Source organism: Leiobunum rupestre, chromosome 3, assembly GCF_980474605.1.
Source record: "Leiobunum rupestre chromosome 3, qqLeiRupe1.1.hap1, whole genome shotgun sequence".
NCBI lineage: Eukaryota > Metazoa > Arthropoda > Arachnida > Opiliones > Sclerosomatidae > Leiobunum > Leiobunum rupestre.
Genome location: NC_143386.1, coordinates 10,707,599 through 10,726,480, shown reverse-complemented (window position 1 = coordinate 10,726,480; position 18,882 = coordinate 10,707,599). Strand labels below are relative to the sequence as shown.

Below are 18,882 nucleotides of genomic sequence, written 5' to 3'. Positions count from 1 at the left end.
TCAACCGTTTTTAAGTTCTTTAATAACTTTTTTCTTATTCATATTTTGGTCTATCAGTACTTTGTAACATTATAATAAACTCTACCAAAGACCATATTAGCGTATCTTCAATGACCTTGACCAAAGACCCTAATTAGCAAGCAGACGACAGAGCAAACTACACATTAGTCACGTGGTTTTATGAGAGGATGAGCTAACACTCGGCTTATAAGCTCCGCCTATTGTGCTCCGTTATGGATTCCTGATAATACCTCTAAAGGTATTTTGAAGAAACAACCTAATACAAGGTGTTAAGGCATACTATGTTAAAAATTATAGTGCGTATTCTTTGGGTAATACTGAATTGAAAATGTCTAATGAGCATGGGTTCTAAAGCATTTAGTTTCAAATTTATGGGCTCTCGAAAACTGCCGTCAAAACAAAGTCTTGTATTCTGCCTTGGTCCCAATTGTTTTTAGTTATTACCCATTTGTTTTTTATGAGATTAGATAAATAAATATCAAAAGTGCATTATTTCATTAGAAGTAGGCTACGTGTACTAGTTGTAAAATGGGTACGCGACGAAAAAATTAGAAATAATTATGAATGTAAACATTACTAAAAACAGAGTGTGTTGATCCTTTTTTGTGTACCGATAACACTTAACAAATGAGTGGTTATTTACTTATTTCTACGACTGAATTCCAGTCTATCAATTTACATTCATTCCTTCGGTACTTCGCATGTACATTAGAACTTACAACTTTACGAAAATGAAGGTACGTAGGTACACTAAGTGAAGTAAGTTTAATATCCATTTTTTTGTAAAGATAAAACAAGTTGGCAAGCCAAAGTATACCTCTCCTCGGAAGAATCGTCCCTAGTGGTATTAATTTCTCAAGATGATCCTTAAAGATATATATCCGCAATTCAGAATTATTTACTAAAAACGTAATCCCGGTTCAATCCCGCCCGGTATAAAATTGTAATTATAATTAAAATAATTGAGACGAAACAACTGAGTTTAATTTATTCAGAATATTATAAATTAAGTAGTTACAACAGTGATTTAGACGTACTAAAACAACGCACAATTGAATTTACCCGTATTTACGGTACAAGTTTATCAGTGAAATATAAAACGAAGCAAATTTTAATGAAATAAATATCTACAGAGGGTATTTGTATTTTTCTCGCTTACGAAATACTTGCCGCATCTTTAACGCTCATGTTATTTCCACACTCGCCCTTGATGAAGATACCGTAGAATAGCTATAGTAGTGGACGACTCGTAGACTTCCTGTTGACGTTGTGACACATACCGCGTAAAAAAGACCAATGTCGTCCAATTTCCAATATCATATTATGACTCGCACACCCAGGAAATCAATGACTGCATTAGGAATCGTAGATATCCAAATATCAACTCAATTGTATTAACAAGAAGCAAAAACCTTACCATTAACAAAGCACAGAAAGTCACTTGACTAAACGACAGCTCGTACATCAATAAACGTTAAACCAACGCCACCACATTAATACAACTATATCTAAGTCGAAAACCCGTAAATAAATTACAAAAAACTAACTACCCTTTAACCATTTTATCTCTGCTGACTGCGCTAAAACAAGATTTGACCTTTAAAATTTCATACGTAAAAAATGTAGACTTTAAAAAGTATTATTATACTCTTCCGCTCAGATGAGTTTATAATTTTCAATGAAGCGTAACATGTGTCGGTGGTTCTGTGGTAGAACACTTGCCTGTCTTGCAGGAGGGCTCGGGTTCAGTTCCCGCACGATACTATTGCAAATTGATAATAAGACGTATACCGTGAACATTTGGTGGAAGCCTTGCCATTTGGATATTGAGACGTTTACCGTAACCCTCAGCACTCGGTCCGTCCCAAACGTCGAAGATTATTCACCTACACTCACAATTCGCCAAAGAAAATTATAATACACCCAATGACAAAATAGGGCGCTTTAGGAAAAACCTTTTCCCTAATTCCAAGAAACTGCGAACGCAGCGATTACACTTTGCTCCGAAATTGCGAACGAGTTTGCCGCAGACAGACGGACACACACAGACACACACCGACAGACACGGTGATTGTAATACCCCTCGGAGAGGTAATTAAAGATATAATTTGGATATAGTAGCGTTAAAAATTAAACTAAAAAATAAACTACTGTCAAAGAAAAGTGACTCGTACCTTTGAAAGGAATAACAAGTTGGCAAGCCAAAATATACCTCTCCTCGGAAGAATTGTCCCTAGTGGTATTAATTTCTCGAGACGTCCCTTAAAGATATCTCCGCAATTCAGAGTTATTTACTAAAAACGTAATCCCGGATCAATCCTGCCCGGTATAAAATTTTAATTAAAATAATTGAGACGAAACAACCGAGTTTAATTTATTCAGAATAATATAAATTAAGTAGTTACAACAGCGAGTTAGACGTACTAAAACAATGGACAATTGAATTTAACCCTATTTACAGAACAAGATTATCATTTAAATATAATACGAAGCAAATTTTAATGATAGAAATATCTACAGAAGGTATTGGTATTTTTCTCGCTTACGACATACTTGCCGCTTCTTTAACGCTCATTTTATTTCAACACTCGCCCTTGATGAAGATACCGTAGAATAGCTATATTTGACATCTGGTAGTGGACGACTCGTAGACTTCCTGTTGACGTTGTGACACATGCCGCTTGAAAAAGACCAATACCGTCCAATTTCCAATATCATATAATGACTCGCACACCCAGGAAATCAATGACTGCATTAGGAATCGTAGATGTCCAAATATCCACACCAATAAAAAATGAATTAACAAGAAGCGAAAAACTTACCATTCACAAAGCACATAAAGCCCCTTGACTAAACGACAGCTCGTATATCAATGACCGTAGACGGAATAGTTAGTGCTCTTTATATATAAAACAAACGAACCCAATTGATGAACTGAATTAAACATCTTAATCAGTCGAGAAAACGATTAAAATAAATTACGAAGTAATGACGACCCAGTTAAAAACCCAGACCACTATGTAAACAACTCGATATTTTCTTCAGAAATGAACTATTACCCTTGAAAACTAATACGCTAAACACACAATAGATAAAAAAAGACTGAAAAACGAAATAAATTACCAAAAACTAACGGGTTCTACCCTTTAACCATTTTATCTGCTGACTGCGCTAAAACAAGATTTGACCTTTAAATTTTCATACGTAAAATATTTAGATTTTAACAAGTTCACAAAAATTAAAAAACAAAGTTCAATAAACAATATATACAGATATTGTATTCATCCGTTTAGTAAAAAAAAACCTCGCCTTATCATAATGGTTCCTTTACTTTAATATTTTCCCTAATGAAGTCAATGGCTCGGCGGTGAACTATCAGCGTTGTAACAATGCGATCCGAGTTCAATTAATGATCACGATCAAGTTTTACATTAAAATACTAAAATATTTAATTAAATATAAGATTAATATAATTTATAAATATTTAATTAAATATAAGATTAATATAATTTATAAATATTTAATTAAATATAAGATTAATATAATTTATAAATATTTAATTAAATATAAGATTAATATAATTTATAAATATTTAATTAAATATAAGATTAATATAATTTATAAATATTTAATTAAATATAAGATTAATATAATTTATAAATATTTAATTAAATATAAGATTAATATAATTTATAAATATTTAATTAAATATAAGATTAATATAATTTATAAATATTTAATTAAATATAAGAGTAATATAATTTATAAATATTTAATTAAATATAAGAGTAATATAATTTATAAATATTTAATTAAATATAAGAGTAATATAATTTATAAATATTTAATTAAATATAAGAGTAATATAATTTATAAATATTTAATTAAATATAAGAGTAATATAATTTATAAATATTTAATTAAATATAAGAGTAATATAATTTATAAATATTTAAAATGATGTAGAACAAATTATAGTACCTAACGTTATAACTTTGTAAAGGACATTCGCCAAAGCTGTTTTTTAGAAAAACACCGTAACTTAACAAGCGTTGGTGGCTGAGTCGTTAGAGTAAATCTCTTGCACGAGGCAGACCCGGGTTCGATTCCCGGCCGGCGCCATTAAATCGCAATTTGAAACTAAGACGAATACCGTGAACAATTGGTGGAAACCCTGCCATTGGACGTTGAGAGGTTGCATAACACTCAGCACTCGGTCCGTCCTAAAAGTCAATAAGAAGAATGGGAAGAGAAAACACCAGTATAAACACAACACAGCCAACAAACACAAACACCACAGAGTCAACAGACTCAGCACCCATAACCGTCATAACACAAACACAACAAACTCAACACCCACAACCGTCATAACACGAAGTCAACATTCACACCCTACACATAAACATTACAATAACGAAATGTCGAATCAAACTGAATTAAAACTGTCACGACGGTGAGCGTTAACGAAAAAACACCATCCAAACCCAACCCAACCGCAAATTAATCCGTTGACGCCAACCCTTCGACAGTCCTAGCAACTGCGTACGCAATGATTAACCTTTGCAGACAGACGCGGTGATTGAGAGGTAAAAACAGCAGTGTCGTTAACTCACATTGAATATTGAAAAATTCATAAATAAATTATTTCGCAAACCAATTTCGGATATTTAATTAATTGGAGGTACTTATATTAAATTTTGGAGGCCCCTTAAGACGACTTATGAAGGACCCTACCTAAATTTCAAGTAGGCCCAGGCCTTATTTTCCCAACATCACTTTCTTTGTCTTTTAAATTTCTAACTAAACAATTGGGCCAGCGTTTGCCCATCCCTGGTTTAAAACCATGAACTTTAAATGTGTTGATATTTATGAATTCACAGAAGTGTTTATTGTTACCGTGGATCCGTCGAAGCAGTATCAGAAGATTGTTGGCTTCGGTGGAGCTTTCACCGACTCGGCCGGACTCAACATTGCAAGCTTAGATAAGAAACTGCAGCACGATATCATAAAAGCGTACTTCTCGAAAGAAGGTAAGGATTTCGACAATGTACCATCCATTAGTATTCCAGTGCAGTGATCCAATGATTAGGTAAAGTAAATAATCGGTGTTCGCAGTTAGCAACCAGTGGCAAGGTGTTTGAAGTTTCCACGGACGTAGAAAAGGCAACTTTCATTACTACTCCAATTATATGATCTGAAATCTTAAAAAAAATTCATGAAAAAGATAAATGTAAACTGAATAAAGGATATACACAAATTGTCCGCTTGCCTAGCCGCTTGAAAAGGGGACTATTACCCGAAAGCTATGAGGTTTATACTATCTTGGCTTTCAGTTTCATTTACTTTTTTCCAAATCTTGCTTATAAATAAATTGTTTAAAAATATTTCGGAATTAAACATTTTCAACATACATGAAAATGACGCGTTTTCGTCATATACATACATGGGTTGTTGAAACTTTCTTTTATACGACCAAAATAGGATATTTTACGTATATTATGTTAAGATTTAACAGGGAAAATTTAATATTTAAGAGGGACAAAAGGGGAATTTATGAGGTAACCTATTATAGAAAAAGAGATTTTGCCAATTCCCAAAGTGAAAGCACTGAATGTTGTAAACATTTTTACCAACGTTTCTTGTTATATGTTTTTGATAAAGGAGTCTCTAACGACCATGAAGGGTAGTTATCACTAACCAAAAACGCTACGACGGCAAGCGTTAACGCAAACATATTGTATTAGGCCAAAAGCTTGGTTTCCGCAAATTCCATTAGGGCGCGTCGTAATATATTTTTCCTTACGCGCTTATAAACGATTGTACGTTCCAAATTTGAATGACGCGCTACTACGCGCGCTAGTGGAAACCAAGCTTAACGGAGATTTTTGCGTCAATGCTCGGCAGTAGTGGCGTTTTTGTCCTAGTGAACACAAGCCTTAGCAGAACTGGCTTTTAACTTCATAACGTCACGCGACGCAATGCACTTGCTCTAGTGTTTAACAAAGTCGACAGGCTTGGTGGCGAATCCTTTTATCAAGACTATTTCATATAATTTCATTTCTCAAAGGATGTCAGTACAACATGGCACGAGTTCCGATGGCCAGTGTGGATTTTTCAACTCGCATTTATTCGTACGATGATGTCGTTAACGATTTCTATCTAAATCATTTCTCACTCGCTCCTGAAGATTATAATTACAAGGTATTGGCTATTGACCTATCCAAAATAGTTTATAAAAACGAAATACCGCCATTTCACCCATGAATATTCGTCTCGATCGTTACCCTTTGGTCCCCTCTCAAGAAGATTAAACATTTTTTCTCGCCCTATCTTCAAGGAAATCGCCAAGAACTAATATCCGAGAGCAAGTTACTGCTTGTTGAAATAATGGAAACTTCTCACCTGTAAACAGAGCGTCGTGTTTTTGCTAAGCTTTAAAGTGTCAAAAAAATGTGCCTGGTTAAAAGAAAACACTTTTTGCAGGTGAAAAATTTCCATTTCAACAAGCACTATATAAACAGTAACTTGTTGGTCCTGGTTCTAGGAAATATTGCTTCTGGGCGATTCCCTTGAAGATATTTTATTTAAGCGCCTATAATCTCAACAAACCGCGTTGGTGACCGCCCTTCTGTATCCTTTGTAGATCCCGTATATCCTTCAAGCTATCTCGATGTGCTCCGAGCCTTTGTACCTTTTCGGAAGTCCGTGGAGTTCACCATTTTGGATGAAGAGCAACGGAAACATGACGGGCGATGGCAGGCTTATTAGCAAACCGATATATTACACGTCCTATGCCAATTATTTCGTCAGGTAAGAATCGATTGCGTCTTTCTTCTAATATTTTTAATTTGTTTGTAGCAGACGCTAGATCATAGGCGCTTACTTAATTAATTAATTAATTAACATAGATAAGATTTAAAAACAGTTGTAATAATTTATTTTTAGTACTACAAGCGGGCATACGGGCAGTCGATTTGTTTATTGTTTAGGAGCATAATACTAAAAATACGCTAATTTAAGCTTAAAATTAATGTACATTAAATATTTAGTGATCACTTTAAAATTTACGAAATAGACATTTCTAAAATGGATTAATATAACACACCTAGAAACCTTCGGAATTTAACAGAAAATAGGCGTACTTTGAAATTCTCGCCACTGATTTACCGGAAATTAGTGTTAGTATTCTTCCGCCAAATGTACTAGATATTTTGACATGTCTCCTGGCGCTAGGAAAAGCCACTGCCAAGGTGATTGATAAAGCGTTGCTTTTGCTATAAAATCGTATTTGGCTGTTATATTGGCGCTTGTTAAGTTAAAGGGGCTCCAAAGTTCGGTGGCAAAAAAAAAAAGAAACTTGAGCATGCTTTTCATCCCCTCAACCCCTCACTCGGCAGAGGCGGGCAGAGACAACCGTACATTTCGCACTTTACTGACTTTACACACATTTTGCCACCGAACTTTGGAGCCCCTTTAATGTGATTGGTCCATGAATCTTGTTTCTTTCATATCTTTATTTTAAAGCCACCGTAACATTAATTTCCGTTAATTTTCCTCAGGTTTTTGCAATCTTACGAGAGAGCACTTGGAGTCAACTTCTGGGGACTTACGGTTGAAAATGAGCCAGCCAATGGTTACGTAAAAGATTTTCCCTTCCAATGTTTAGGTTTTACAGCGGAAACCGAAAGAGATTTTGTGAAGCACTATTTAGGACCGATATTGACTAAAGCTGGATATAATGCTCAGCGCCTAAAACTTATGATCATGGATGACCAAAGAATTTTTCTTCCCAGATTCGCGGATGTGGTATGTCGCATTTGAAATAATTTTCTCTAAGAAATCTTGGAACACACATACGTAAATATGTCACGGAAAAGGAAACCCAATCGCAAACGTAAAATATTTCCGTAAAGGCTCAGCGTAAACGTGAAGGAAAAGTGAACGGAAAATATTTTAACTTTAGAATATCCTACGTTCAATGTCAGCGGCACTGGCTTGCTGTCGGGTCGTGGAAGAAAATTAGTCTGAACCAGCGTTACCAGATTCCGAAAGCCCGATTATCGTACAGAGCTACGGTATGGATCGTATTTTAAAAAATTGGGATCGTACGGCTCCTAAACCCCATATATTCATGAAAACTCCCCGAAAATAGTCTAGTCTGTGACTAGGATTTTTTTTTAATTTATATAAAATGATTTAAAAATAAATACATTTTACGATGTCCGGTGTATGGAAATTATAGATCAATCGTTTTATTAGTTTTATTATAAACCAACGACTACCGGGCTACCTTTCACGAGCTGCACTTACTCCGATCCCTGGAACTAGGCTATGCCTGAATTTCTCTAATTCTACGGTAAAAGTCGGAGCTTTGCTGATATGTTACTAAATATGCCCAGGCGGATATACGGGCCTGATTCTCGGATCGTACTTTGGATCGTATTTCATGTCGGGATCGTATTATAGACGTACGATCCCACCTTCGGATCGTATATCGTACCGACCGCCTAATTATCGTACAAATACGATCCAGATCGTACATCTGGCAACTCTGGTCTAAACAATGGAGCAGTTGACTTGGGTTGGTAAAGCTTCTCGAGACTATCAAGTCTAGGGGGGCTGACAAGATGGTAGTCACGTGACTTTGTGGAGAACGGTAACGCCATCTATCCTAAGAATTAAGAACTATAATTTATTTTATTTTGCTAATAGCCGTTTAAATTTTGATCGATTCATCTAAATTATTATCTAATTATTATTATTGTTTAGAACATTTTGTAATAGAAAAGTGGAAGTTAATTAGCTGTCTGCAGTATCTGGAAGGAATTTTTTTTTCTTTACCGTCGCACGGCCAACTTGGAACACGAGTTGGCGGTGATATGGTAGTCACGTGATTTTGTTTTCCCATTTTAGCAAGTTGGTTAAGACCAAATTGACTTTATAGTTTCGCCTATTGTTAACATATAGGATCCTTGTTTTCACTTTTCTCCTGGCTTGATCTAATTGTTTGAATTTTTGTTTCTTTATAGTTTAGATATTTTTCGGCTTTGCTTTCGAGTGGTTTCATACAATTTTACATTTCGGTTACATATTTTCGCTTTAACCTTCTTCGTATTTTGGGTTGGCAATTTAGCCTCATCGGTGGATATACTTGGTTCTTCAATAGAGGTAGATCTTGAATTGAGGTAGATTTCTCTTCATCAGTAGTCTTATTTGAAGCTTGGATAGTTCTTAGAATTGGAGAAAAGCTTAGTTCTAAAATTTGTTCAGAGTGAGATTTACGAATATTTTTCATAACATCAGTTGAGGTGCCTCTAAATAATTCTGGAGAATAAAAGTCCTTATTTACTTTGATTTTGTTCTGCGTGGATGGACTTAAATTGGTGTCTTTGTTGTTAATACTATTTTCCAGAAAAAGTCGTATGCGGTGTAATATTTCCTTGACATTTCCAACATTTGACGTAAAAACTTGAGGTGTTGAGGCACTTAAAGCTTTTTTATAACATTGTTGTTCTAACGCCATTTCATTTGAGGATCTAAGACCAGGAAGTGATGCAACAAACTCATTCGCATTTTGAACTAGTCTCCAACATTACAATGTTGGTTTATAGAGGACTCAAAGGCTTTTTGACAGTTTCAGTGATTTGATCATTATCACAGATCAATTGTGATGTTTCAACTACAGAGCTCTCTTTTGATATTTTGATTTTCTTGGCTTCAGGTACAGAATTTGGAAGTAATATTTTTCGTTTAGTAGTTGATCTACTGTAGTCATGCAGTTTCTTTAAAATGTAAGCTAATATACAGATTCATAGAATTTTCCCATTTCTTCCTGAGGAATTCATCCAATGGTACTCTTTGATATACGATGTTCTTTTCTTCAAAATTTAATTTATTTTCCAATCCTTTTCTATTCTCTTTTTTGGAAAGGCAACTCTCAATTACGCAGTGGTATACCATTTTAAGCTATATTTAAGATAAGACAATAACCACAGTCTAGACAATCAGTCTCGATAATCACAGTCTCGATAATCACAGTCTCAATAATCACAGTCTATTAATTAATACTGTACCGTAAAATTCTTATTTCTGACTTGCAGCCATTAAATTATTTATGCTTTAATCAACAGGAACTTTCAGTGAGGTAGTTAAGATTACATAAGGAACTCTCAAGAAGTTCCGAAGTTATTAAATGTGCATAAGAACTTGTTAATATTGTAGACGAGTAGTTGACAAAGAAACTTGAAAAGATCCAATTAAGAATTGTTAATTTAGTGGTATGATGACAGCTTTCCACCATTTTTAATTCTATTATTATAATTCGCAACTTATAATGATGACGGTGTCCTAAAAGAAATTTAAATATTATTGAAATGTCTGCTTTAAAGTTATAATTGCCTGACAAGGCTAAAGCAAAGTTATATACTTTAATTTTTTTTATAATTATAAACCTAAATATGATAAATTTAAAATTCTTACCATTTATAATACTTGTATTTTCTTAGTTTTAAATACACCGAATTTTACAAAAAGATTTAAACTTAATTGCAATTAAATATAAAAAGTATCAATCAGTCAAAACAAATTAAATCCTACTATACCATGACCTCTGACCAGAAAAATTACTGGGCCAAATAGCGCCTTCTAGCGGATAAAACCAGACGGAAATTCTCGCAAACTCCGGAAGATTTTAAGAAAAAAAAATTCGATATCCTGGCCAGCAGACGAACGATGAACAACGGTTACCACGTAGATGATTAAAATTGATTATGTTTTCGAATTATACTTATGAAACATTAGGTGTGTCTTCATATACTGCGCATATTTGGTGCCGTGAATAAACGAAAGATGGCGCTTATTTAGAATTATTTTTCCGTTTGCCGCAGTAAAAGGCGGGGTGGGAAGGGGATGACATATACAAGTTCGGGACACCTAGCTACACTTCTTTTAGTAGAGATATCTAGCTCCGCTGAACATCCTTATTTTTTTTAATCCATGTTTTCAGTAACGCTCGGAAAATAAAATATACAAATGCAAATTATTACATAAGACTAGTCTGCAAAAACCTTTTCAGCAACAGATACCAAGAACAAATTAACGTGATTGTTCTGTGACATATACCAGTAGAAATACCTTCACGGATTGCGTCAGAAGACATTTTCTGGCCGTTGAAAGGTAGCTGCAATGGCCCCAAAGAGAACAGTCGATCCACAAGTACTCCAGTTCCACAGGCAGACAAATAATCCATAGTAATATTTTCCAAATAAGGGTAATCACATTAATTCACCCGATTTTACCAAAATTTTATTCGTCTTCATTATACAGGGTGTATCGTAAATGGTGGTAGGAGCGGAGTTCCACGAGTTTTAGACGTCATTTGGAAACGAAAATTTTCTGACATTTTTCCCTCCGGGCTACCGTTTCAGAGTTGTGAATTAGTTGCTGTAGGTATGACCCCCAATTAAAGTAACGTACTCAACAATTCTCCGATCCCCTTTTCATTCATAGCGATGTGCACGCGCCAATAAACGTCGCTTTTAATAAAGAAAAAATTCACGCGCAGTTATTTTACTAACGATTTTTTTTCGCGTCCTGGTTACCATGACAGCAAAAAGCGATCATTTATATACACAGATATGTTGCTAGCTTTAGGCTACTGCGAAGGAAATTTCGAATCTGCGTCACGTCTATACGCCAATTTGTTCCTAAATAGGCGGCACCCTGATTATCGAGTTATTTCAAGAGTCGAAGTAAGGTTACGAGAAACAGGAAGTGTTACAGTCCCGGGTTATGATAGAGGAAGGCTACAAAGAAGACCAGTAGAAGTTGAAGGTCGTATTTTAAACATGGTTAATAATGACCCCACTATTAGCACTAAACGCGTTGCCAGAATGCTGAACATTCCGCACACACGTGTTTGGCATACACTAAACAAAGACACGCAACAGCCCAACCACTACCAAAGAGTGCAACACTTGAAACCCCAAGACTTTCCACGACGGCGCATCTTCTGTCAGTGGCTGTTAGAGCAACACGAGTTGGACGAGGATTTTACACGGCGCATACTTTGGTCAGATGAAGCGCAATTCACCCGCACATCCCTATGGTAAAATTTTAGCGGCTCTGGGCGACCGCCCTGCTCGCCACCCCCTAAGCACGGCCCTGGACATGTCACTTAATAATCGCATTAAACTCTGGTTTCAGCACGGTGGTGCGCCGCCCCACTTTGGTCGCCAAGTGCGAGCCTACCTAGATAAACACTTCGGTGAGCGATGGATTGGTCAAGCCGGACCAACGCCATGGTCAGCTAGATCTCAGGATCCTACACCCCTGGGGCCGCTTAAAAGGTTTGGTTTACGCAACCAAAGTTCCGGACGAAGACACTCTTCGCTCTAGGATTTTTGATGCTTTTAATGTTGTCGAAAGAAACGGTGAAGCTATTGCTTCTTGCCATGCAATAGTACGTAGAGCGAAATTATGCGTAGACCACGAAGGAGGCCATTTTGAACAGTTCCTCTAAACCACCAGTCATTTCCATCGTTACTCATCAATTTTGTTTGCTTCGATTTATTTAAGTTACCAATTTTCACCTTAACCTATTGCTATACAATTTCTCTCTTTAGTTATTTTTAAAACCAAGAAACCGATATTTGTTAGATTTTTACGTATTACTAGTGGTTGTTTTATTTAATGTTAGATTCTGATATGATGTTAGTCAAGACTAGACTGGGACGTCATTGTTTGTTTTTAAATAACGAAATATTTCAGTTGTAAAACGACAATAAAAAGGTGGACAAAATTTAGTGAGTAGTAGATATGGGTATATCACTTAATAAGTAAAGCTGGTTTCACACTCGACGGAAAATATGCCGGAAAGACGATAATAAACGTCGAGCTGAAAATTGATTCAACTTTACGCTGCTAATTTTCCGTCGAGTGTGAAACCAGCTTTAAAACGTTTTCTTCATTTAGTGTTCAGAAAAGCTACTCCGAAACGGTACAGAGAAACGTTATCATAACAAAATTTTAACGCAAATACGCGATGGTACTTACAATACCACCTAGAACAAAGTTCCCTGAGCAAACGGTCGCTTATAGCGGCTTTATCGCAGATATCGACGATAAAGCCTAAGGCTGATTTTCACTTGGGCCAAAACGCTACAACGGTGAGAGTCGACGCAAAAATACTGCATTAGGCCTAACGGGGATTTTTTTACGCTGACGCCCACCGTCGTGGCGATTTTGCTCTAGTGAAAACCAGCCCTTAAGGGCCTGGTGCAGAGACGTTTTGCGATTCCTGTTAATTTTAACAGGATCGCAATTTTGCGATTCAGATTTAGCGAGCTGTTTATTTTGCGATCACCGCAATCGAAATCGCGGTGCAGAGACGTTTTAGCGATTCCTGTTAATCGGCGACGCTGTTATTTTTACGAATTTTTTTACCCAAGTCACGGACCAATAGGAGAGCTCGATTTTTGACGCAAAAAGCTATCACGTGGTTATGGTTGGCTTGCATTTTGACGATGAAATGATGGCACTTCTAATTAATAATTTTCTTACTCTAATTATATTATTAGGTTTATAATTTTTATAGTTAAATCCGTTATTTTAATAAAATATATTTATATAACATAGCCACTAAGGGAAACCAAATCAGTTCCTGAAGAATGAGAGGTTATCCAATTTTTTTTTAAAGCTATAAAATAAGTGCATGAAAATTGGTTCCTTCTGATTATATAATTTTCTTACTCTTATTATTTATTAGATTGGTTGCATTTTATTTAATGGTTTTGTCATTTTAAAACTATATTTTTATAATGTGGTTGGTACACCAATAAAATAACGAATGAAAATAAGATTCATTACTATTATAAGCCAACATTTTCCGAAAATGATTATCTGTTAGAAAATGAGCCGTATCATTTGGTTTTTAGGAAAATATTTATATCAAAACTTAGCTGATAGCAATTAAAATAAATCTAGTTATAACATACATCAATAAATAAAAAACAGCAATTTCACGAGTGTACAAAAATTGATAATTGTCTAAAGCAATTTCTAGCGAAATATCCTATATTGATCACACGTACAACAATTGTCCTGCTTTTTGATATAAGTTTTTTTTAATCATCTGGCATATACATAGCCTAGTCCATGTATAAATTGTAACAAATGATATAAGCGTGTAGAATTAACTGACAAACACTTTTAAGGTAATACCGAGGGGTCGGACATTTACCAAAATTCCGTACTTTGTCTAAAAACGCAAAATCTTTTAACTCTCTCTATGGTTTATTAACATTGAAATCCCAAAATCACTTCTAAATTTAATGATAAATCGCCAACCCCTCGGGTAATACATCAAATTGGCTCGGTAAGCTCTTGATGCATGCCAAATAAATTTGAATATTCCAATAAATCTTTTATCGCAACTCCTAGTCTACCTGAGGAAAGGTATCTTCTCGGTAGTTGAATTGGTATAAACGCTGGTTGATAGCTAAAGATCTTTGATACACTGAACAAATTCACCATGTCATTACTGACTCATTAGTTAAAACCCACTGCATACACTACCAGCAAATAAGGATCTATAAATAAACCAAGGCTTAGAATACACCCAAAGTAGTAATGAATAAAATTCCCTATTATAATTTATTCTCACCTGTAAAATTGCTAAGAGTGGTTGGCTTATTTTTGTTTCGTAAATCATGATTGTGATTAGGCCTTGGCTCTGACAATAATAGCGATAATGAGCTAGAAACTCAAATTTTAATAATTTAAAAGATTCTGACCTACCGTGTTGTATTATTTATCTTATTAAAGTAGGTAAAAAGCATTTACTTCTCAATTTATTTCCCGAGCTCTTTGCGTACCACAATCCGCCATTGTTTTAGCGAGCTTTGGGCAGAGGTGGGCAAAAATAGTGAGCACTCGTTTTTGAAAATCCTGCAGTAATGAGCGAGCGCTTCAAATTCGAATTCCAGCTGCTCTTGTTCAGCGAGAGGGCTAAATTGAGCAGCCTCTGGGCGAGCGCCGAATAGTTCGCTCCGGCGTTGATGGCTGACGGCGCGCTGAGGGAGATTCCCCCCTCGACGGGTTAGTTCCCTCACTTTTAAGCGCTCACCGCGCGCTGAGCGAGATCTCCCGATCGTCGGAATAGCCCCCTCACTTTTAAGCGACGCGTTAGTACCCTCAGTAGAAAGCGCTGACGCAGCGTTGAGGGAAAATTACCGAGAGAAGGAATAGTTCGCTCAGATTTGAGCGCTAGCTACGAGCGGATTTTGATCACGGTGAGCGACGGTAAAGTTCGTTTACGCAAATCGCTCACAGCGCGGCGAGCAAAAATTTCAAAAATCAAACATTAAACTATTACTCGGCTATGGGTTTATTATTTACTTTTTTTATTAATAAAATGAAGGGTACTCTAAACGTCGGGAGTTAATGATATCTCCGATTGAATAAAATTCAAAGGTTCTTCCGAATTTATCCAACGATAAACTAGACTGCAAATATTCCGTTTAGTGTTAAAAGAGCTTTATTAAATATTAAAAGCCACAAATTATAACAATAGGCGCTGGTATACATTCTTTTGGTCTTGACAAACTTGGCAGGTGAAATGGGCTACGCGGTACGCGTTTCTTCATTTTTAGGGGATTGTGGCTCGCGCTACTTTAAAGGAAAATATTAGCGCGCTCTCAACTTAAATTAATGATCGGTACCATAAAAACAAGTGGACATTTACTAACCCCTAATCCAACTCATTTGTAAATCTCCAGAATTTAATAGACAGTTTTAGCAACTACCTACAGGGGCGGTGCCAGAAGATTCTTAGGTGTAGGCTAATAATGTTTATCATTTGTGGGCCCCCTGTTCCTCAATATTGGACTTATAATTCAATTTTGCAAATTCAGGTAATTTATTTATTATTTGATATTAGTGCGGTTTTTAAAATTTTACAGTATTAACTATCATCACATATTTTATTTGAATTTAAAAATCGACTTGATGTGGCCCCGTCAGATCGATTTGTGGGCCCCTATACACCTATCTTCATTTGCCAGAGGCAAAGAACCTTTCACAGGGGCGAAATTTCATTAACTATAAAAACTTTTAGCAAGAGATGGGTAACAGATGGCGTTCATATCAATTTTCGTTTAAACCAATCGCGAGTCCTTTAAGTTTTCACAGAAAACTATGGCGGCTGGAGTTCCGGATGGTTTAATTTTTCCGATCGTAGGTTATGTACATTCGTTATCGAACATACCAAAATTTAGTGAAAATGATATTCAAGAGTATTATAAATCCCGGAACAATACGCAAGATCATTTGAAAAGAAGTTATAACTTCTTTATTGAAGAATACGTAGAAAGGAAAACCATAATGACGTTCACCGATAGGTAAGCCTCGGACTTCATATTTAGGTTTACCTTAATAATTTTAGGTTCAAACATTTTATTATTTTCTTCTTTTAACAGAGACAAATGCATTATCTACGTAAAAGGAAAATGCTTCCGAAGCCAAAAATCAAGGCTAGATCCTTATACGGTAGTAACTGCATTGCATGTAGAAGGAATTATACTGGATGGTTATTGTGAATGCCCGTATGGAACTACGGGAACATGTAACCATTTAATAGCTATGTTAAGACTATTGCTACATCTTCAAACATCTGCAAGGTCACGAGATGATGTTGAAAATACCCCAGTTTCTTGTACGGAAATGCCGCAACGCTGGAATAGGAAAAGAGGGGATAAGATAAGACCGTTGTGTCTTTTAGATGTAAATTTCCAGTCACCAAAGGAGAATGGCTCCGCTAAAGAAATGTGTTCAAAGACGTACGAAGCTCGCCGAAATGTAAGAACTAAGATAGAAATGGAGGAAGAAGTCTCCAAGATGGCAATGAAGTTTGACTTCATGAAATTGATTCCACAGCCAAATACGAAAGGGTGGAAAGAAACAAAGCTTGGCTGTGCATCAAATGGTTCACCTCTAACCTATCAACTGACAAACGTAGATAGTTCAGCAGATCTTATCCACAATCTAACCAAGTATGCACCACAATTTCGGGATTCGCGGAATAAATATATCTCATCAGTTCAGATTCCAACATTTGTCAATCATATTGATCATTACAAATCAATGAGTTGTGTGTTCCCTTTGAATGAAGTTCAATCGGAATTATTTAAAGTAGGTGAAGCTTAAACTCTAATATCAGAAGTAAATGAACCGAAGTTATCAGTCTCCTATATTTCCCATACTGGATGCATTTTCCTTATGCGCTCAATCTAAAATTTCAATATTGTGTTTCGCGTATCCCAATTTACCCTAAAATTACCACAATATAGTAAATTTTATTTGGTGAGGCCATCTACAATTTCTTATGTATTCTATTATTTAAACTAGCTGAGTCAGGTAATGTATTATTATTTATGACAAACAAGTGATTTTACTACGGAATAAAATGATTTTTTGAAAATACGTACGCGCTAGATAGCACTAGACATAAGCTAAGTGATTAAGATAAATCCATAAGGAAAATGCCTCCCATTTTCATGCTCGGTTTGATAACTTTGGTTCATTTACTTCTGCTAATATCTAGTATAATATAAAAATACTGACTATCATCAAATTACAGAATATCACGCTAACCCAGAAGGAATGTGCAGAAGTGGAGAGAAAAACTGTAGATCAATCCGATGAATGGAAGAATATGAGAAAGAACCGTCTTTGCTCGTCTTCATTCGCCTCTGTCTGTCGGCCTAAGCGGAAGGAGTGGTCAAAGCTAGGTATAGAAAATGTTATTTTTCCTTCGGACATTGGCCACATAAGAGCTGTGAACTATGGTAAAAAAATGGAATCTGTGGCAAGGCTAGAGTACATAAAACATATGCATGAGCTTGGACATAAAGTTGAAGTGAAGTTGAATGGATTAATTATCTCTCCAGAAATGTTTTGGTTAGGGACTACGCCAGATGGCATAGTGTTCGACCCAAAAGAAGTTCAGTCTTTTGGTCTTTTAGAAATTAAGTCGGCCTATACCATGAAAGACATGAAACCGTCGGAGGCAATAAATGACCCAAAGTCATATATGAAATTAGTTGATGGTTCGCCACAGCTCAAAACATCTCACCCATATCATTATCAAGTTACAGCACAAATGGGATTGACAGGCTTTAGTTGGTGTGACTTCGTGGTCTACTTTGAAAAGGGTTTAATAATAGAGAGAATTAGATTAAATGAAAACAAGTGGAATGATATGATCATTAAGCTTGAGGAATTTTACTTCAACTTTATGCTCCCAGCTCTTGCTGAATCTCAAAGAAAATAAGTGATATTTTATTCTTTATAATTTAATTTCCCCAAATTTGTTTATTAGAATGAATTTTAATTTTAGGGTTTTAGAATATAATTATATATTTTAAATATTAGTACGTAAAAGTACAACATTTCTTAAACAGGGTATTAAAAATTAGTTCCTTTCATACTCAAGTCAATTTAGTGAGATTTTATGAGTAGGTAAAAGTACAACTTGCCTTAAACAGGGTATTAAAAATTAGTTCCTTTCATACTCAAGTCAATTTAGTGAGATTTTATGAGTAGGTAAAAGTACAACTTGCCTTAAACAGGGTATTAAAAATTAGTTCCTTTCATATTTAAGTCGATTTAGTGAGATTTTATGAGTAGGTAAAAGTACAACTTGCCTTAAACAGGGTATTAAAAATTAGTTCCTTTCATACTCAAGTCAATTTAGTGAGATTTTATGAGTAGGTAAAAGTACAACTTGCCTTAAACAGGGTATTAAAAATTAGTTCCTTTCATATTTAAGTCAATTTAGTGAGATATTTTATTTCTGTAAAAATT

The 18,882-nt window shown here is 35.4% G+C and overlaps 2 protein-coding genes across 3 annotated transcripts in view; both read left to right on the top strand.

Moving 5' to 3' along the window:
- Positions 1-4,864: 4,864 nt before the first annotated feature.
- The window catches only part of LOC149949462 (lysosomal acid glucosylceramidase-like), a 39,534-nt gene continuing 25,516 nt past the window's right edge, over positions 4,865-18,882 (top strand). The window contains exons 1-4 of the mRNA XM_090169423.1: positions 4,865-5,051; positions 6,089-6,222; positions 6,665-6,831; positions 7,581-7,827. Coding sequence (XP_090025549.1) covers positions 4,865-5,051; positions 6,089-6,222; positions 6,665-6,831; positions 7,581-7,827 — 735 coding nt within the window. The remainder of the gene's footprint in view (positions 5,052-6,088; positions 6,223-6,664; positions 6,832-7,580; positions 7,828-18,882) is intronic.
- Positions 16,113-18,559, top strand: LOC149949464 (uncharacterized). 2 transcript variants are annotated; one of them, XM_090167801.1, is made up of 4 exons: positions 16,113-16,418; positions 16,497-16,875; positions 16,954-17,208; positions 17,657-18,559. In XM_090167801.1, exons 1-4 carry the CDS (start codon positions 16,216-16,218, stop codon positions 18,347-18,349), a joined length of 1,530 nt encoding a protein of 509 aa, XP_090023927.1. In that variant the 5' UTR covers positions 16,113-16,215; the 3' UTR covers positions 18,350-18,559. The 2 variants fall into 2 exon arrangements, with proteins under 2 accessions (XP_090023927.1, XP_090023926.1); XM_090167800.1 differs by having other exon boundaries at positions 16,115-16,418; positions 16,497-17,208.